At 34.5% G+C, this 22,375-nt stretch overlaps 3 protein-coding genes across 7 annotated transcripts in view; 2 read left to right on the forward strand and 1 right to left on the reverse strand.

The window, feature by feature from the left end:
- Positions 1–4,155, forward strand: part of LOC128233014 (uncharacterized) — a 31,542-nt gene extending 27,387 nt beyond the window's left edge. For 3 of the 5 annotated variants that reach the window (XM_052946899.1, XM_052946868.1, XM_052946883.1), the window contains 5 exons: positions 488–601; positions 867–950; positions 1,173–1,245; positions 2,306–2,460; positions 3,243–4,155. In XM_052946899.1, the coding sequence (XP_052802859.1) occupies positions 488–601; positions 867–950; positions 1,173–1,245; positions 2,306–2,460; positions 3,243–3,985 (1,169 nt within the window). In that variant the 3' untranslated portion in view covers positions 3,986–4,155. The remainder of the gene's footprint in view (positions 1–487; positions 602–866; positions 951–1,172; positions 1,246–2,305; positions 2,461–3,242) is intronic. The other 2 variants (XM_052946876.1, XM_052946890.1) reach the window with 2 other exon arrangements.
- A 1,612-nt stretch (positions 4,156–5,767) lies between these two features.
- On the reverse strand, positions 5,768–9,232 carry LOC128210419 (peroxisomal carnitine O-octanoyltransferase-like). Its single transcript, XM_052914802.1, has 4 exons — positions 9,134–9,232; positions 8,743–8,836; positions 8,242–8,361; positions 5,768–7,429 (listed from the first exon to the last, which is right to left on the reverse strand). The coding sequence occupies exons 1-4, from the start codon at positions 9,195–9,197 to the stop codon at positions 7,297–7,299; spliced, it is 411 nt and encodes a 136-aa protein (XP_052770762.1). The 5' UTR covers positions 9,198–9,232; the 3' UTR covers positions 5,768–7,296.
- A 7,188-nt stretch (positions 9,233–16,420) lies between these two features.
- LOC128227763 (uncharacterized) lies at positions 16,421–20,291 on the forward strand. Its single transcript, XM_052938590.1, has 7 exons — positions 16,421–16,787; positions 17,415–17,540; positions 17,919–18,004; positions 18,252–18,318; positions 18,669–18,863; positions 19,099–19,217; positions 19,686–20,291. Exons 1-7 carry the CDS (start codon positions 16,421–16,423, stop codon positions 20,112–20,114), a joined length of 1,389 nt encoding a protein of 462 aa, XP_052794550.1. The 3' UTR covers positions 20,115–20,291.
- Positions 20,292–22,375: the final 2,084 nt, after the last annotated feature.

Here is a 22,375-nt window from a genome sequence, read left to right on the forward strand (position 1 = left end):
TTTGGAATCTTAATTCTGTTTGCAATAATACACTTCACTGGCAATCAATTTAAACTTAGATCAATAAACACAAATCTAAAACACTACATTTAATTAAAGATATATTAATTTTAAAAAATACGAACTACATCAACTGATGTACCGGCATACATCCAAGGTTGTTTTCGATAAAAATGGCCAAGGAGTTCCGAATGATCAAAAACTAGCAAGTGTTTGGAAGGATTCAAATCTGTGTCACAGATAGTATTTGTTCATACCAACCCAGTGTAGGGTGTTTTACATCAGGACCTGAAGATGCCGATTTAAAGTTGACATTTATGCGCATTCTGTTTAAAGAATATTTGTCAAGATAATTTTGGAATATAATTTAAAATACTCATTTTCTTTTCGAATTTGAACGCTCTTGCTCCATTATATTTATAAATAATACAGCCCGACTATCCGTCGTAAATTCAATACCCTTATGTTTTTAACTATTGTCTTACAGTGGTTACCTCCCCTGATTTGCGACGCGTGTCAATGTTCAAGACGGATATCACGTGTAACGTGTCTCCCTTGGATACGTTTATATACCGGGCATCGGAAATCGAAAATAAAACAGGTGAGAGCTCACTTCTTTAGGATATAATCACACATTGTTATATATTTAAAAAAGATGTAACACGTTTAGAGGTATAGTCAAATGCTTCAATATACGATGTCTTGTTTTATATTCTTACATCAATTCTTATATCTCTCTCTATATATATATTGGATTAATGACAATAAATAGTTCTGGTCTTGTCAAGACATGTCATGTTGCAATAACTATTTGAATAAAATTTAAAATAAATAAATAACCTTTCGATCAAGGATTTATTTTTCAGTAGTAGTAGAGGAGAACACTACCAGCAAAGTGCTGCCACCTGTTACACCTGCAGAGGTCAAAACCAGTGGCCAAACTGATTATGGTATGTTACATTTGTATGTTTAAGATATATTCTTTTACCATACAAACTGTTCAATCTAGCATAAAGCTTTAAATTATATGGTTTATACATTATTATTTTTATTTAAACATACATGATCATAAATATTGTCAAACAATGATGCATTAGTTTAAACCAATACAGACGGAAAGAAAGTATTTTGTTATATTACTGAGTTACTAAAGTGTTTATTATACCTTTCAGTTGTGTACATCGGTCTGGCTGTGGGCATCTTCATCCTAATTGCGATCATTGTTTTAGCCATATTGCTTCTCAGGTTTGTCTTTATTATAATTTCAATAACGTGTATTCATTACATACGGCGAAAATGAATTGAATGAGACTGACTCACAAAAATACCTGCGAGCGACAAAAAGTGTGTGAAGCCTCTCCTGTGGTCATATTTTGTTTTAGTTTTACTTTACAGAATTAAGGAGCAAAAAAGAAGGAAAAGACAACAATTTAGCTATCAACTGCGGCCAACGCCTATATTCTTGTACATTTACATCTACAGTAAAGCCCTGGGGGTCGTTGCCATAAACTTAAGGATTTTAGTCGTAATTTCAATCATCTTAAATCGCAAATGGCAACATGTGGATTTTTATTTTCTTAACTTTAATACTGCCTAAGGTTAAAACCACTCGATATGTACCAAAATAACGAAAATATGACTCTAAAATAATTTCAATTTACGATTAAAATGGACTAAGACTTTTATTTAAACTGCCCAGGACCCGTTTTCTCGAAAATAATTAAGCAATTATTCAATAACTTAACTTATTTTACCAAATTTAAGCCTAGCCCGCTTAAAAATTATCCTGCAAGATAGGACTCTGGATTCTTACAAATAATAATATTTCACAAATTACACCAAGACAAAAAATGTGTGCTTATCTTGATCCTGTTATAAGGGGCATGAGATTGATCGAGAAATTCGGGCCCAAAATATCTCTATGTTTAACATATGTTTAAGATGTTGATGTGTATTGTTATAACTCCAGTTTGAAATGTACTGGATCAGTATTCAGCAAAATCTTAAGTCATTTTAGAACTTCAGTCATTTTCCTAATTTAAATTTTGTCATATGGTTTATTAACTTAATAATATCAGAAATACCTTATTTTCATTGATTTTTTGAATATACATTCATTTTCAAAACATTTATACTTTGCTTTTGTTTGAATATGATTGTTTTCAAGTTTTTTTTCTAAGTCGAGTAACGTTAATTAAGAAATGACTCAAGATGTTTTATAAATACTGGTCCAGTTGTTGTTGAGCCGCGATTATGATTTTTGAAATTGCGACTTAAATCGCTTATTGACTGTATACACTCACAGGTTCCGATGCAGCCATTTGTTGATCAGGGACGATAGCAAGAAGGAAACTGGAAGTATATCCATGTCAAACTCCCTTACGAACTGTAGCGAAATACAGAAAAGACCGCTTCCGGAACGTCAAAGCACTTGCAGTAAGGCGAATGCATTGCAGCCATGTAGGAAATAAATTATTATTTTACCAAGCTAAATGTAGCAATATGCAAAATGACCATTCCCCGAACGTCAAAGATCTTTCGGTAAGGTATATTCATGATAGCAACAAGATTCATTTTTACCAGGCTAACTATAGTAATATACATAAAAGGCGTCGCAAAGAACGACAGAGCACTTCCGGTAAGGTCACTGTATGTAGTAGAACATTTGTTTTGAACGAGCATAACTTTAGCAATTCTACATAAAAAACTACTGCTTTAAGAACGTCAAAGCACTTGCGGTAAGTCCAGTGTATGTAGCCATGTAGTAGTACAATTATTTACTACAAGAACGACAAAGTAATTTTGTAAGGTCTATGTATGTTCACTCTACTCATTCAACAGACATTTAAAACGTACATTTTGAAATGTCCATTTCCAGAAGAACTGTTCTGACTCTAGTGACACTCCCAGAATCACTATAGGCCCAATCAAAATGTATACATACATCAAATATCATCAGACAAATTAATAAATTTACATGCAGATGCAGGGGGGACATACTGTTTTTAGCGCGTAGGTCCGTACGTTTGTCCATCCGAGACAATTTTTTGTTACGCGTTGTGCACCTGTGGAATGGCCTGTGGCCAAAGGCTGGAAATATGAGAAGAATGTTAACCAGCGTGTGAAGATGTGCATCTGGGGGTTTTGTTTGTGAGAGTGCCCAGCAGAGTAATGATCCATTCTTTTACTTTAGGGTAACAATTCTTCAAACAGTTCTAGTCTGATCTTGATTTATTGTATAGTTTCAGAACCTGATACAGTGGTGGGTGGTGGCTTAGCTTTGCAACAAGCATACAGTGTGGTCGCGGACGAGCTTCCCCGTACCCAGACTCCGCCCGTAAACCCGGTTTACTCCACCTACGCCGAGATAGAAGAGTGCACGGACACCGCTGACAAACCTAATCCCCCACTTACTAGCAAACGATCAGTGGATAACTCGAAACGTGAGCTCCCTGCAAAACCAAAGGATGACAACCCCAGTTCGATCTATTTTGAGATATATGATGTAGAGGCAAAGGATGCCAAGACTGAAAAAGATTCTGTTGAGTATCAGAATAAACGGAACCAGGAGAGTGCGGAAGTTCCGAAATATGGTTATAAAAAGAAGCTGTCTAATGCGAGTAATATATACGCTGAATGCGAGGAGGTCCCCGGAAAGGACGCGAAAAGAGAAAAACCATACATGGATATGTCTCATAAGCGTCTAAATGACTCCGGGTATGAATCTCATGCTAAAGACACCAAAGAGATTTCCACGCCTCATTCGAAGTTGTCTAAAGACAAGGTGAATTTATCGAAGAAGTCAAAAGTGTCGGACAACAGTTCAATCAGAAAAAATCCATTTGTTGAATCTGATGCTAAGAGGAAACTAGCTGACAAGGGGAAAGGTCATAGTAAACATTCAGTTACGTCCGAATCAGACTCAGAAGATGAAATTGTTGTGGAAAATGAATTATATGAACCATTTGAGTCTGCTAAAGTTTAATTTCTGTTGTTCTAACAATGTGTGTATACTGGACAGAATGTGTAATTCCGTTGTAAATGACTCGATAGGGCATTTGAACATGGACCTATATGTGATTAGTTAGTTATCGTACATTTGTTTACACAATATAAATGTTTTCAAAGGTTTATATCATTAAATGTTCAATAATTGACTTCTTATTTCATTTCCTAGTTTGATTCACATGGCTTTTTTTCCTCTGCTAAAAACGAATAATGAGGTTTGGCTGTCACATATATGAGAATATTGACCCCGCAGCCCGGCGTTTTGTAAATTTTGGTTCCCCGTTTTCAGTGAATGCGTTGCGACGCAACAGGATACAAAACAGAACAGTTTGCTGATGACGAAAATGAATCAAAGTAAATTCAAAACGTTTTTGGAAGTATTGTGTGCGGTGCGACTAAGTTAACAAGTTGATGATTGCTATGTTGCTTTTTTATTATCCTCTGTTTGACGACTTTATTTAGCGCATGAATAAGGAGTGATGCGTGCGCGTTATGGTAGTATACACACGGATATGGCCGTGCGTTAATGGACGGCGCCTAGGCGCTCAATCTTGTGTGTGTGTGTGTTCAAAACTTGCAGGTTTGGAATAAGTCTTGAATACGTTTTCATCAATTGTTGGTACAGTTTGATACGGATAACTACGTTGGAGGTACGGAACGATACGGATTACTAGGTTTCTATCATCCGAGGCTAGACGTAGCTAAACGCGCCGTGTGCGTGACTAGTACACAACAGGAAATAGCAATTCCACTCCAATTTTGTTTAACTTGATAACAATAGAAAAACAGAAAGCGATTTAAATTTGTAATTTGTAATTTTGCTTTTGCCTTTTGTTTTATAAGATAAACAAAAAGGTGGGGATGCTGGCAAGAACCATCCAGGTAAATGTCGAGAGGAATTGCGTCTGGTGATTTTGAAATCATTAATATTATTTGCGAAATAAAAGAGCAGATAAAAGGTAGTTAGAGTCACAAACTGCCATATCCCCGGCCGAAATAAGTTCAGAAGAATGTTATGTGGGAAAGCCAACCGTTTATCATACGGACAGGAATTAAAAATAAAAATAAACGAAGGGCGCTAACTCTCAAAAGACCAAAGAGAGAGAGAGAGAGAGAGAGAGAGAGGGTTACGACTCATGTACTCTGCACTCCGCCCAAATAGGAGTTAACTGTGTATGAAGCTTCTAGTCAATACCTCAAAGCTTTTTGGAGTTATGCTCATGACATAATAAGTACAGAAAAGAACAACGGGCAATAGATCATTAAATACCAAAGACCTTGTATTCAAGAAGACCTACATGTATCTGTATATGAAGCTTGAAGTCGATACCTCAAAGGCCTTTGAAGCAATGCTTGGGGGGGGGGGAATAGGTATACACATGAACAAAGGGCAATAATTATGAAAATACCAAAGGCAATGCTATTATTCTTGTGCACCGAAAGGCCATAACTCTTTTAAATATTATGTTCCTACCATACCTCTTTGTCATTAATGGTGCCCATAACGTTTCTTTGAATTCAAGCCGGTAGTTGCTGAGAAATAACATGGAAACTAATGGACCTTGATAACTCTATAAAGAAATTCAAAGGTCCGCAGCTCTGTGAAACATCACCGCGCCAGAATGTGCTGATAACTGGAGCATCTCGTATTGTAAGTAAAGCTTCCCACAATGCTTTAACATTGACATCCCTTAGATTAACATTATACATGGTACACATTGTACACCTTTATTCCTTGAGTAACATAAAAACAATAGTATTCTGTATTAAATACTTCATTTATTAAATAGGGCAATGTAACATACATATTCATATTAGATACAAGATACATGTGTATGTGTAATGTGCACTCTTTCATATTAACATAATTACAGGTGTAGGTAAAATAATTGTACACACTTTTAAAAGTGTTGCATTGACGATCAAAAATATAAAATAAATCAATATAAAAGCAAATCATATCCGTATTCTACCAACATTCAATTGGATTATCACAGTATTTCATGGTACAAACATTATCAATACCACATGCATAAAACTAACTAGACCAGCAGAAATGGGTCTCACCCAAAAGCCAGAGTAAATAAAATCCATTCACCCTATTGGCTTTATGGAACTGAAACTAGTTGCTATATGAAACAGAAACTGTTTTCTACTTCAGGTTAAACTTTATATCTGTCTAATATTGCAGACTCCTATCAAAACTGATAAAATAATCAAAATGCTACTAAAACATAAAAATGCTCTAAACATGCTAATCACAGCTTAAAAGATTTCACCATATATATAAAAATCGAACTATTTGAAACATAAGCAAAAATTAAAGAAATTAGTAAACAACAAAGACCAATTATGGTGCCATATTAAACATACAATATTCAAAAAATAATTTCATTTTTGACACTTACTCCTGGAATAAATATAATATTATCTGCATATATACAGACATGGGTAGGAACACTGATTTAGTTATATTAACCTTTTTGGGACTATAAAATTCTTACATGTACTGTTATAATCTTTGATACATTTTCCACAGTTTTTGGGGATATTTTTTATTTGAAACATATCCCAGCAGATTTTGTTCAGCTGTATCAAATTTGATGTTTTGCGTATTTTTCCAATTCAAAATTAACCGGGTTATAAACTTTAACAAACCATGAATGGTGAGTTACAAATTACATGTTTTGATAACTCAAACATTGAAAAAATTAACCTTTTGAAAAGGTTTAACAAAAGCGCCACAGGGCCAAACTAAATCACAATTCTATTTTTCTCCAGTCAAAAAAACATAACTCAGCAATTATTTGAACAAAAATTAAGGGCCATGCTGCATATGTGTAAATTGTTATGGCGACATGTTTTATTTGAATATCTTAAACAGATTTTGTGTGTTGGCCAAGGTTAAGAAATGTGCACGCTGATGACAACACTAAGGCTATCACAACACCTCAACTCTTTTCTACAGACATAAAAAATGTGACGTTTGAAGAAAAGATAAGTTATTATAAAATTGCATTGATACGCTTCAAAATATTGCATAGTAATATAATATTAATGTTAAATTACACATCTGTTTAAGGGCCCCCAGTAACACTGTCTTTCCAATCTTACTACCAGATAAGATTCCATGCAACATGACAGCAAATCTGACCAATCAAAAGTAGGGAAATCATCTGCAATGTGGACACAATCAAATAAAATCAAGTGTGACTGACGACCCATCCAACATTTCCTGACATACGTAATATTTCTCAATGTTTCTGAGGCTTCCCACAACTGAGAGTCCTACAGGCGAGCTAATTCCTCCCGAGACTGAAGAAGTTCACCCATTTCTTCGAGACAAGCGTACACTTCTTCAGTGAACTTGACAGCATCTGTCTCTGGGTTCGACTTCCATGCTGATACAAAGGTAGTTATGCTGTAATTAAATAAAACATTTATCTTACTGAAGTGAGTTATCTAAGTGGGAATGTTATTACACATGCATCTGAATTTGTAAAAGGGAGATTTATTTTGCACTTTTCTGTTTAAATGGCTGCAAAAATATGCATGTCTGTTACAGATTAAACTTTTTTTTCAATTCTTCAAACCTTGAATGGAATGCATTTTCAATAGCAAAATATCTTTCAGGAAGCCAAACTATTATAAACAGTTTGACAAACTATAGAGTATAAATTATCATCTTGCATTGAGATCGAACTTCTACATATTTCATCTTCCAGTTAACCATTGAAAAGAACTAAGGCACAAATGCCAACTCTTGTCTGGTTTGTTTCCCCAGTCAAACAAGGGGGATAACTCAAACAATCATTAAAGCCAGAGTTACACGCCACACCCTGTTATACACCTCCATAATCCCTCTGGTAACGTGTGCACTATTTTTAAAACCTCATTTAAATATATTGAACCGATTTTGAGTTATAGCTATGGTTAAATTTCTAGTGACATTGCCTGAATTGTTTTGCTTGTTCAACATATTCCTCAGATGGAGGAGCACTTTTAAGAGTTTTTTTTTGCCATAGGAAGCCAAATCAGGTCTAACGCATTTCCATACCATTTTCATGAAAGCGATTTTGTTTAGTACCCTAAACCTTGGCTCTGGTTTGAAAGTGAACTATGAAAATGAGATTACTCATGTCAAATATTAACTTATTACAATACACAATACAATTTAATACAATACACAGCCATGTCCTAGAAATTAAACTCATCATTACTTTAAATACTAACTTTTTTGCTTCTATTTTGTAGAATGTTCCATAGCCGTGATCAACCATTGGTACCACTCCACCATACACAGGGGTGTAGCCAACAAAACTGGTTGACAGCACAAAGTTTCCTCCACCGCCACTGAAAGTTATTCAACACTGCTTGATTGGAAACACAACGGCCTAAAGTGACACCCCTCTGCCTTTTCGTTTTAATATGTTTAACCAATGTTATTCAGAAAGACACTTGCCCCAATTTCTCAAAACTTTCTAAATCCCTTATAACAGGATAAAGCTATGTTCACTATTTGTTTTATTATAATTTGTGTTATATTAATATTATTAAGATTTGTTTGGCATTTTAACAATGTTGTTAACATTAACAAAGTTCTGAACAATCGACCCCATGTCTTGTATCTATCTTTTGATGTAGAAAGGATCTGTATGTAGATGTATCTATCATCAAAATCTGCAAACATAGTGAACCTGGATCTTTGATTGCACACTTAACAACACTACCTACCTCTTGATGTAGGACGGGTCTGTATATAGCTGTGGCATGGGCAATCCTCCCTCTATGGCCAACACTTGAAGGCCAAGCAGGTGCCGATCACATCCTAGCAAGGAAAGAAGAAATAAACACCACTTTTGTTGTTTTTTTCTGTAAAGAAAAACTGTTTTTTTTTTGCATGAACTGTATAGTGTTATGATATGATTATTTTGCTAGGAAATAGTATCTGGAATTTGGAATGAGGGGTATTTGCATTAATGTTCTTGATTCTAGATTACTATTAAAGATATTGATACAAAAAAGTCATTTCTTTATGAATAATCTCTAAACTTGTTGAAATGGCAAATAACGTGAGGAATAAAAGAATGTATGAAATGATGACCTGTAAAAGATCCTATCTCACCTTTATTTTCCGTGGCTTCAGCCATCAGTCGGTTATGTTTCATTGCGGCTTTTTTGTAAAACATCACTTTAGTTCCAGCCTACAACACATACAATGATGGTTTAGCATAAATATTTACCGGTTAAATTGGAAAATTGGTTCGGTACTTCAATCAGTTTACACCTTTCAGTGCTCAAACACTTATGTATACATCTTAATGCAATGTTGTAATGTCATTTAATAACACACACCAAAAAAATAAGTTAAGCATGAGCACATGTATGACCAGACATTATAAAATATAATATATTATTACTGCTAACTGTGCTTCGTTCCATGTAACGGTTATTATAACAGTTTTCATTTTATGACAAGGTTTATCTATTTAATATTAGTGCCTGTCAGAAACTTAGTGAGAGACACACATCAAGGCCTGCCAGACACTTAGTGAGGGACACACATCAAGGCCTGCCAGACACTTAGTGAGGGACACACATCAAGGCCTGCCAGACACTTAGTGAGAGACACACATCAAAACCTGCCAGACACTTAGTGAGAAACACACATCAAGGCCTGCCAGACACTTAGTGAGGGACACACATCAAGGCCTGTTAGACACTTAGTGAGAGACACACATCAAGGCCTGCCAGGCACTTAGTGAGAGACACACATCAAGGCCTGCCAGGCACTTAGTGAGAGACACACATCAAGGCCTGCCAGACACTTAGTGAGAGACACACATCAAGGCCTGCCAGACACTTAGTGAGAGACACACATCAAGGCCTGCCAGACACTTAGTGAGAGACACACATCAAGGCCTGCCAGACACTTAGTGAGAGACACACATCAAGGCCTGTTAGACACTTAGTGAGGGACACACATCAAGGCCTGCCAGACACTTAGTGAGGGACACACATCAAGGCCTGCCAGACACTTAGTGAGAGACACACATCAAAACCTGCCAGACACTTAGTGAGAAACACACATCAAGGCCTGCCAGACACTTAGTGAGGGACACACATCAAGGCCTGTTAGACACAACGTTCAAAGTTTGAAATGCTCAAGAGACTTATTGTTTAAATAGCCATAATCGATGACTAATATCTTCAATATAAATGCCAACCTTTAGTGCCAAAGGTAAGGAATGGTTAGGTGAAATTATATCAGATAAGACCGACAGTACTTTGCGTAATAAGGGGGAGTTCTCCACTAATTGACACTTAAACGTATCGTTACAATTTACAGATATTAAAGACTGACAACTTATGATGCCTTTGCGTACATATGTAGTACTGAATGCAGTATAAAAATGTGATGTAAAAGAGCGCTCGTGCAAAATTAAAATAATTATTTTCATTTTATGCACTAACACACGCTCACAACGATGATGGTGGGTACTTATCCTACAATGTAAAATACCGGAACACATCCAGGAGTCGAAAATTCAATTATAAACCCTGTTAAAGAGCACAATGCAAGGACCAAAACGGCAATGGACGTAAGACACAAACTTATTGACATAGTATACACAAAAACAAAACAAGAACCAAAAACACACTTACACTTCATACACAAATACAAACACCGAAACCAACCATACCCTCGTCAACTTGCTGAACCGTTAAATGATGGGACTACCACCTTGCTAAATATTGATGGATCAGCTCTTATAAATATAATATGTTATGAACAAATGGTACTCTTTATCCTTCGAAACAGTTTCAAAAAAGGCTATTCAGCTATGTGTAGCTACGCGTACAAATTTCCAAACTGATCTAGTCTTTTCAAATGGAAAAAATAATCGGTCCAAGCTGTTTCTTTGATGCTTTACTTTTGGTGTGTGCTTCCTCAGAATCAAACATGTATACGCCACAGAGTGTTATATTGTAATGTCTAGATCAATATGTCACTAATTATGTTAGACTGCATGAAAAATGTATATAGATTCGATTTCCAAATACCCCTTCACTTTGTAATACTTGATCCTATTGATGGATGAAACCTTTAAAGTATGATGTTTTCATCAATATTACATTTTCGACACGATTCACAAATATGAGCTTTAGAAGTCACTTGGTTTCAATGTTAGTTTAGTGGTTCATGGTACTTCAGTTTTAAATTGCCCGTACGACAGAAATAACCTTATATTGACAAAAGAGAAGAGGTGGATCGACGGCAATAATTATAAATATGTCAATTTGTTTTTTTTTTCACAAAAAGTATACAATTCTCACGAATTGGGAGTATTTATTGTTATTTCAAGAGTTATGTCAACTGTTTCTGTTACTCATCCAACTTTTCTTACCAAATGAAACAGGTAAACGGTAAAATTATTACTCAAATGTTTTACGCTTTCCTTACACTCGTAGAGACTAATCTAAGAAAAGGCTTTCAAAGCTGTAAAGGTTCATAACTTCACCTCTAGGGCGTTATTCGTAATTGAATTAAACATTTCTAAGAGCAAACTTATGAAAGCTAAAAAAAAGTATTATTGTTGCAATAAACGTGTGCAAATGAGCAATTCATTGTTTAGAATCATCGTCAATATTGCTTAGATGTGTTCGCTCTTCATATTATTGTCGGTTTTTAATTGATTACTATTAATGTAAACCGATGCCTGAACATATATTTTAGACAACGTTATCACGCCTTTTCGCAGCTCGACTTTAAAGTTACATTTTCAACCGTGTTTATCTAAAGACTTAGAAAACTAATTGCAAGCCTATTTTCGTAGGTTACTTTACTATTCATACAATGCATTCAAATGACACCGTTATTCTACTTAGTATCCAGGCATCTCTCTGTGACGTAAACAGAGCATTATTGCAACGAAAAGGCCCTGGGAGTGAATACGCACATCGTTAGTAAAGTTTTTCCAAGAAAGTAAACACTTCACCGGTAATTATTAACATTTCGAAGCCAGTTAATGCAGTCTCAATCTTTTTATACGTACTAGTTAATGTCGTGTGTCAATTAGAAACACCTTATATCTAAAAATCTAATAAGGCTTCCAAGTTTACTTTTAATTAAGATTTTTGTAAGGGCTGACATCAATAACTCTCGTTTACATTTTCTTAATAGAAATCAGTACTTTTTCCTTGTATGTAATACGTCATTCGTTTTGGGTGACCGAAAGATTTCATCCATCATCAACAGTACACCTCTGCATAGTCTAGAACAGTTTTATGGTTACTGAAAAAAACTGTAACACCTGAACAAGAGGTCGGCCATTGCGTAATTCTTTGCATCAATGCCGTACAAAATGAGATGTATTCGTTTACAATAACATACTTCAACAGCGTTGTGCACTTTCTAGTATGTTTTTATTGTCAGCTGAACTTATCAAATGAACTGCGTGTAATTGAACACTGTTATTTCAATGTTGCATGTCATTGGAGCTCCGCTTGCTAAAGTCCTCGTAGTCATAACTCCTAAGATGGTTTTTGAAAGCTTCCAACTTTCCAGGTCCGGATTCACTGAACCGTCCGAAACCACGTTTATTACTACGTGAAAAGATCCTACTCCAATCTATCCAGCGAACCGGCCTTGAACCCTGTGAACCCGGGCCAAAACGTTTCACAAAATCATTTGCATGCCATCTAGGATAGAATTTCGCGCCGCTAAACAAATTCGGCCGTACGTTGAATGATCAATACGGGTTCTGTCCAAATGATTTGCAGCAAACTTGCGTACATAATAATGCATGTCGGATATAAGCGTTGCCTCAAAAGTATCAAGACTAATATTAAAGAGCAAAGTACTATAGATGAATTATTAGTTGAATAAGAATTACGTTGGCTAGGAGTACAGATAAGGACAATTAGGCTGACTGTTCCTTGAGTTTCAACTGTGTGTTGGTTATCGACCCTCCTAGTTTATTCATCTTTCTACTCTGACCGTAATATGTCGCTTATGAAACCCTCCCCAATTAAAGTCCTCATCAGATTACGCGTTCCGTAACATGTGTTTGCTTCTCTGTGCAAGCCTCCTCTTTCGCCAGAAAGATTCATACGTTAATGCAGACCGCTTCCATACGGTTTTGTCTCTTATCAACCACTTCCCAAATAAATTCATCTGTTAACGCTGGCCGTTCCGTGTAGATGTGCTTTTGATTGTGGATCTGTTTTATTGCAGTTTTATCTTTGTGTCATTAAAGACCCACTTAGGATTAAATAATAAGAAAAAAAGTGTTTTACAACCATGACGTAGTCTCAGATAATGTCTGATAAAATCCAAAGGTCCACATGATGCTTTATTAAACAGAAATATATGAGAAAACTGAAGGAAATCATTTACTCGACCACTGACTCACTATATGTAAATGAGGTAGATACGTGGGGGAGCATAGCGTTTTGTATAGAGTACATGACAGTTGCCTGTTTCGTCTGGAGAAATTTAACATCAATAAAATTAAACTCCTTCATCTTAAACAAAAATGTCAAGCAATCATTTTCGAATGAAAAGTGTTCAATGTTGATTAAAGTAAAATGGTCGATCCAATGTGTAAGTACTAGTTTTCTTACTACCTCGCTTTTCTTTAGTTCAGTTATTTAGCTAACAATTGAAATATTTAATGAAAATATCGGTTTAAGTATTTTTATAACAAAAAAATGTAAATCAATACAATACAAGGAAACATAGAGTGTTTGCATTAAGAAGGAAACGTGGTGTGCAAATTACGTAATGACCATGTGCTTGCTAAATTAAGATAATACCTTTTCGGTTATGTTGCATTTAGTAATTGCGATAAATGAATATTTGTATCATCATCGTGGTTAAAAAATGTCATAAAAAAGATAGAAATGTCAGTTAGATATGCATACATTGGACATATGTTTATATCACTTAAACATGAGACAACAATAGTTAGTTTTGGGCTGCTTGGCGTGCCCCTTTCCTACCGACTGTTCAGATTGTTTATATAGCAAAAGTAATAGTAACTAGAACTGTAAGCCATAGGCTAACGAATACCCCCCACCCCTCCATGTCTAGGTTGTTTGCCCTGGAGTTAGGCCGGACAAAGCTAATTTTGCCTACAAGGGGAGATAACTCCAGTCAGGGTCATGTGACCTGTACCAAATTCACAGAGGCAAAAGTTTACAACATGACCATTAATTTCTGAAAGTTTGATAAAGATTTGTTGAATAATAACAAAGATGAATCCCGGACAGGGCTTATTTTGCCTACTTTAACACATCAAGGGGAGATAACTCCAGTCAGGGTCATGTGACCTGTACCAAATTCACAGAGGCGAAAGTTTACAACATGGCCATTAATTTCTGAAAGTTTGATAAAGATTTGTTGAATAATAACAAAGATGAATCCCGGACAGGGCTTATTTTGCCTACTTTAACACATCAAGGGGAGATAACTCTGGTCAGGGTCATGTGACCCGTACCAATTTCACAGAGGCGCAAGTTTACATCATGGCCATTAATATCTGAAAGTTTGAAAAAGATTTGTTCAATAACGACAAAGATGAATCCCGGACAAAAAAAAAACCGGACGGACAGACGGACAGACGGACAACCTGATTCCAGTATACCCCCCCCCCCAAACTTTGTTTTGGGGGGTATAATAATGCAGTTATTAGGTACTCATTAATCGATAAAAGTATTGCAGTGTTTAAGTACGAATTAAGAAAGATTTACATTAATCATTAGACTTCATAAAATTATTTAAGTCTTGAGATCCAGCTCTTGTTGATAAATTCAAGAGCACGTTTAGATATATTGATGATATTCTAAGTGTAGATAATTCTGTGTTTACAGATAAAATTCATTCGATATACCCTTCATAATTGCAACTTAATAAATCTAATACAACCGTTTTAAAAGCATCCTATTTTTATTTGCAACTGGAAGTAAAGGGAGATATATTGAGCATCAATCTTTATGATAAACTTGATGATTTTAATCTTAAAATAATATTTTCGGGTTGAATATAGCATCCTTTCATTACTAAACTTTCAGTGCTTTAATTTTTATGAAGAATTTGCTAATTTATGTTATCTTTAAAACCTTTTTTGGCGGACACATGTTGACTGACTCCGAGTGTTTTGACTGTGACTTAATTTTCTTCAAATATTTTACGTTTTCAAATCATTTGGAAGGAGAGAATAGCATATATACAAATCGCTTTTATTTTCTTTATTTTTTCCCAATTTTAGTACAATGATGCTTTTTATTATGAAACTCTATGATCACACAGTTTTAAACTTATTATTTTATAAGGCAGGCTATGTGTGATGTTTTTGGTTTCTAACGATGACTGCATCGTATCTTTGAAAAGTATTTGCATTAGGTTCTTTGAATTGTTTCCCTTTGTCTGCAGATAGAGTTGGATCTCTAATCATTGAAGTACTTTAGGTTTACCTTTTGTTTTTTAATTATTATTTGTTTAATTGATAAGTTTCCTCACGTTAATACATATTTTGATAAGATTTACCTTTTGCGTTTTATCTGTATTAAGAATTTTTGGGATAAGAGTGAGGTATGTGCACATAAACTGGTTTAAACCCCCAGTAAATTTACATTTTACTGACCGTTCCAAGGCGGTACCTAACAATTATTGATAAAAATACCAATTATTTATATAGATAGTATTTATGCACTGTGCTGTAGAGTTTTGTTCTGTTCTATGTTTCTTGTTTGTGAGTTTGTGTTCTATGTCTTTGGCGTTTGCACATTGCCACTAAACCGGGTTTATGTTTAAACTTTTTGCTACTGAGCATGTTTCTGTAGCTTTTTGCATATATGTGACGTCGTCAGCGAAAATGAGTCCTGTTGAGGTAATCACGTTACCGAGATAAAGCGAGAGTAAAAAACAACACGTTTTCTGAGCAATTATCGTTTTGTCAATCAACTATTTTGACATTATTTTTTCAAAGTATTTACAAAATCGAAGTGTATACACTCTATTAATGAACATCACTCTGCTTCCAGTTGATTATTGTCGATAATATTCATGCTGCCTGACCTTAAATCATGACTAATCGCCCTTGATCTGAAGGTGTCGCTCTCCGCAATTTTGATGAAAACATGTCGAAATCCGTACCAAAGATATGACGGTTTTGCCGGTTTATTCACTCGGCATTAGCATGTTTTTCGGATTAATTACACGGAAAAGATTATTTGGAAGGTAATGTATGCAATTATCAATGTTGTCATCCTTTATTTAAATTGGCATTTGATGTTTATTTTAAATAACCTTTTGACAGTTTGACCCGGAAGTATTTTTTTCGTAACAACAGACAGTTTACAGATATTATGGCGGAAAATTTGAAAAACACTTGAAACTTTTACGAAAATGTCCCAGTTTAGTCAAGCAAGTACCATCCCCTATGAATTAAGCCAAGACCATTTATTTCGCGAAGAATTATTAGAAGTTGATAGACTTTATTTTCATGAAGTTTTGTGTCCAGAGGGTGGTGCAAGTGAGATAGAATTTAGTCAGTCTGATTCAGAAAATGATTCTAGCCATGAAAGTAATTCTGTAAATGATGAATCAGATGATGATGAATGTAATACAGAGACTGTTCATTGTGAAAGTTTTGACCATGATTTAGAACCCACTGAAGAGGATTTAAGACAGAGAAAGAAAACAGATGATTTCTTTACTCAGACCTGCAAGTGTAAAAAACTCTATGGCAAACCATGCAGTCAAGTTGTGGATGGTAATGATATTTCTGACTTACGTATGTATTCAGCTGGTTTGTAAACAGATGAACTTGATCTTGTTATTAAATCAGCCATGTTGTGCCACAGAAAAAATGGCCAACAAACTGACAGTAGTAAACATAAACGGCAGGCGAGAGTTAGGCCCAGTCAGAAGTTTTATGTAAAGGGAGTTGAAGTTTGCCGTGAAGTATTCTGTTTTGCATACAACATCGGAAAGGAGAAACAAAAACGAATTGGTCGGTCTCTTGACAGTGATGGATTGATTGCTAGGACTCATGGTAATACCAAAAGACTACCTCATAATGCTATCACATTTGAGGAGAGAGAAAATATAAGAAAGTTCCTCATCTGCTATGCATCTGACAATGCAATGCCCCTTCCCGGAAGACTTCCAAACCACCGCAATAGTAAAGTGATGTTGTTTCCATCTGATAAGTCACAAGCAGACATTCATGTGGAATATGAAAAAATAGACGGTGCAAGAAGTATTAGTCTTAGTACTTTTACCAGAGTATGGCGGGAGTTGTGCCCACATATTGTCTTAGCGAAACCAAAAACAGACTTGTGTTTTAGATGCCAAACATTTTCTTGTAAAATTTCACAAAGTGGTGCCCTTTCTGAAGATGATAAAATGACACTTCTTGATGAATATGAAAGTCATGTTGAAAGTGCTAGACATCAGAGGGAGCAATATAGAATGCAGTGTGATGACTCTAAAGTTACATATAGTGAAAACATTACAGTTGAAGGTGTGCTTTGGTTAATAAATTTCTATGCGCTATAGTATTAGCTGTCGAATGGCATGCCTCAAGATTTTCTAGTCTTAAAATTAAAATAGAATATGTTAAATTCTTTATTTCATTTTAATTGACATGCTGGCCATTGAGTAATCATTTTTTAAAATGTCCATCTGCATCAATAATAGTGACTTTTACATTTTACCGAAGTTTTTTTTATGCCTGTTATGCTTGTATATATACTGGACATGTAAACTTTGAGCGTATAAATATTTAAAACATGGATAAAATTTTGAAACAGAATGAAAAGATACCCATCAGATCATTTTATATTACTTATATATTTCCTTCTAGGCCAACAATATAAATTGTGAAAAATATATATTTTAGGTGCAGTATCATGTTCCTTAGATGCAACCGTCCACTACAGCTGGGACTTTGCACAGCAGGTTCATATTCCACACCATAGCCAACAGGTTAGTTTTTTTTCTATCAAGTACTGTACAAGGAAATATTTTTTTTCACTGAACTTACCAATTTATTGCAAGAGATAATCTTTTTTATTGGATTTATTGTGCAGTAATTTGCATGATGTATCATACTTTTGAGTGCCTTAGGTTTACTGCAGTAAATGTATGTTTCAACTGAAATGGTTTCATATTGTATTTATTGAATGTTAATACTGTTGTCAAATTTATGTTGTCAAGCTTTTATCTATTACAGGTTGGACCCCTGTATTTCAAAACTGCCAGGAGATGTGAGGTATTTGGAGTTTGCTGTGAAGGATCTGGTAATTCCCTTTTTTACAGTTTAAAATTGCAAAATGTTCTCTGTCATTATAAGATGTCCTGATGTCAAATGTTAATAATTGAGAATTGAAGGAGCACTTCTTAGCAATAAATGTTTTACTTCATTCAAACAAACTGATTAAGAATGTAACATTTCCATTGGTCAAAAGCCATCATGTACATATCAAGATCTGGAATTGGATGTGTTTATGAACATTTATTTGTTATATATATGTTAGTTATGAGAAATGTTTTTTGTATTAATGTTGAATGCTGGTGCTGTTAAATTTTGCTTCTGTTGCTGATGGTGGTGATGATTAAGAACAGTGATAAGACGATAAATATTTTTCAGAGAAACAGGTGTTTTACCTTGGTGATGAGGGTGTTGCCCCAGGCAAAGGAGCAAACACAGTTGTCAGCTACCTCCACCATTACCTTGAAAACTACGGCCTGGGTGAGGAACATGCCCAGTTCCATTTTGACAATTGCCAAGGACAGAACAAAAATAATGCAGTTCTTGGTTATGCTGTGTGGAGAACATTGACGGGTGAGAGTTGTTGTGTTTTAGTGGAAAAAATAAAATATGTTTCATGATGTAAACTAAATTATGTTATTGCTTTTTAACTATCTCAAAAGGTTTCCAGTAACACTATAGATGAGTGAAACAGATGTATAGCTTTAGAAGTTTTCAATTTGTTGTACTTAAAAAATAAACAACAGATAAAATTCAGTGTTTAATTTGAAATAAAGAGACCTTATAACAATTAACACTTCTATTACAGGAGGGCATAAGACAATCCAATATTCATTGATGCTAGCCGGCCACACCAAATTCTCATGTGATTGGCATTTTGGAGTGTGGAAAAACAGATGGAGACACATGGATGCAGAGACAGTTGAGGTATTCAGGGAGTTAGATGTTTACCACACCAATATTTTAAAATAATAATAGACATAAATTACTTGCACATGTTTCAAGATTTATTGATTTCCTTCTTTTTAATACAGTTATAAACTAATAAGAAGTGGCATGAAAAAAATGGGATTTTTTATAGTTAAGATTGAAAATAATAATATATGACTTGGGTTATATTAAATTGATAATTATATGAAATAAGTTCATGTATTATCATGTATATTTAGATATAATAGATAATTGATAAATTCACTGATGCTATATACTTCGTGTAGGCATTTCATTGTGCAAGAGTACTGCTCAGTATGATCACCATAGAGCAATAACACAATAACTGCATATAGAAATAGTAGCAGATATTGAGTTCTTGCACTAAGGTGACACTATAATATGTCATATTGGATCAATTATGCCTGATATTCATTCATCATGTAATGCTTTTCTTCAAAACAGGAGGTGGCTTCCACAGTAGCAATGTCATCCCGTAATGGCCACAACATCCCCCATATTGTTGATGGCAACAGCAAACCAGTGTTGTTCTATGACTGGAGCACCTTCTGCAAAGGCATGTTCAAACCATTGAAGAACATTTCGAAATACCATTCATTTGAGGTGTCTTCTAACGAGCCTGGGGTTGTAAGAGTAAGGAAGTTTGTTGATGCCCCTGAGGAGAAAATTAACATACTGAAAACCTGCCAAGTGGATATTTGTGTTATGCCAGAGCAGATCTTTGGTGAGGGAATAAATGCTGAAAGGCAATGGTACTTGCATGATGTAATAAGAGACTTTTGCAGATCGGATCATGCTAAAAACACAACATGCCCTTTGCCATTAGTTGCAAAAGAAGGCTATTCAAAGGCCAAAAAACAAAAGTTGAAATAGGTAACTTTATTGAGAACACTTTCTGTGTGTGTTTCAGCAAAAGGTATAGTTTGTGTCTTGCTATAAACAGATTGGCATGTATAAGTTGAAGTTTAATGTTTTCATTTTCATTCAAAGAATATATTTCTTAGTGTAACATTGATAAAATATTTATGATTTTAGATAAAATATTTATGATTTTAGGAATATATGGTTTCCATGGCAACCAAAAGTAACAAACTTGATTGATCATTGAATACCTATGCATAAACGTGTATTTCATTTATGGGAATATCATTGAACAGTTGGCCATCTATATGTAAAGTATGATGGCACTCATATTTTCCATACATGACTGCAGTATAATATTCAAGTGTACATTATAAATCTACATGTTATAACTTTATAGTTATACATACATATAGTTTCAATGTTCCTTGCTTTATGTTTGTTCTCAATTTTGTCAAATAAGGCATGTGTCAATGCTTTCCTTGTAAATACATTTCAGTCTGTGTCATCTTACAACTCTAAACTAATGAAATGAGCAAAAATATGAACTATCTAGGTATAAGTAAGTTTCTATGGCAACCAAATAAAACATGTCTTCTTATTGAAATAAAAAAAAAATTGATTTCACCAGACAAGTTACATCTTTTAAATAATTGCTTGTTTTAAAATAATGTGTTTGTGTTTTGATCAATACAATGATAAGCTCACTACTTTTGATCAATTTACCTTGTTTAAGAAAAGTGGCAGATTTTCTTCACAGGGTCTATTGTTAATTGCTGTAAACATTCTATTTTACTACATAGCTGGCTGAAAATTTAATGCTGTACTGAAATATTTCCTGCAAACATAACATATCAAATTCAAATGTGATTTTATGTATTTAAGCAGTTTTTTGCGTTTATTTGGATAAATTTCTCGTGAAAAAATTGTAGTCATGGCAACCGTTTTTATGAAATGCACATGTAGTGTTACATTCTCCATAAATGATGTTATTGATGTTATGATAATGTTTCCACAAAAATAAAAAGTGTTGCATTCTATTTCAATGGAATACAGACTCTTAAAATCAAGGTAGTTGTATTTACTTATGTTTCCATTTCCTTCATTGTTTTCGCCATTTTATAACAAATAGTGGTATCGCGAAATTTGTCCTCAATCAGTCAATTTTAAAGATATCAGCTTAAAACTTCAGGACTTTATTTCTGAAACATAGCACATTCAGAAAATGTAAAAACCTGAAAATGTCATTTTTCCTCATTAGGACCCATTTTCGCAGACTTGGTCACATATATTCAATTATGTAACTTCGGTTTACAATATGTATCGTACGTAAACAGCATCCGGATTAGGTTTGCAAATCCGGAATTTTTGCAATTTTATTTTTTTAATTTTCACCCGATGTTTTTTATTTTTGTATTTTTAAAATGTGTTAGGTAATACTAATAAGAGATATTTTTTGTTTCCTGAAATTTAATTTATAAATATGTTTTTTTGGCATTTAAAGTCAACTTTTCCAATGGGAATCCCATTGGAAAATGGCCTTTCCATTGGAAAATGGCTTTTTCAAGCTTTTCCAATTGGAAAACTGGCTCTATTAAAATTGTGGGAGAATTTGGAACATAATTTTTAAAATTGAAATTGACTGTTTAATTAAGAATATTTTACACTAACTACATGAAAAATAATATATTCATTAAAAATGAAGAACCGATAGATTCATTTAAGGCATTTGTTTTCGAATCCTTCCCATGAGTGAATCTTTCCAATTGGAGGATTCCCACATTCAAAGTGGGAAAGTATGAACATTGGAAAATTCCAATTGGAATATTTGGTTAATGGGAAAATTCCAGTTGGAGAATAAAGTTCAGTTTTAAAATGGGAAATTTCCAATTGGAAGGACAGGTCAGACTTTGTAATGGGAACATGTAGGAAATGGGAATAAAGAAAAATATTGTCATATTTAAGGCATTAATTAGCAAAATGACACTTCTTACAATGTCCTTACCTGTCAACTGTCGACTTATCCGTATTCCTCATCGCTGTTATATTATACAATGGTTAGCATGACGTCTAACCATCGCATTGCTTCATTAACCCTGTATCAGATACTAGTACAATTATTTATCCGATTGAAAAAAAGACAAACAAAAAAATCCATCATTCATCAATGTCACAAAAACGCTGTCATTAAGCTTGATTACAAACATCTTGCCATTTAACCGATTATTTTCAAGGTTAAAGGCAACTAAAATTTGGTCAAGAATTAGCGTTAA

This window comes from Mya arenaria, chromosome 1 (assembly GCF_026914265.1).
Source record: "Mya arenaria isolate MELC-2E11 chromosome 1, ASM2691426v1".
NCBI lineage: Eukaryota > Metazoa > Mollusca > Bivalvia > Myida > Myidae > Mya > Mya arenaria.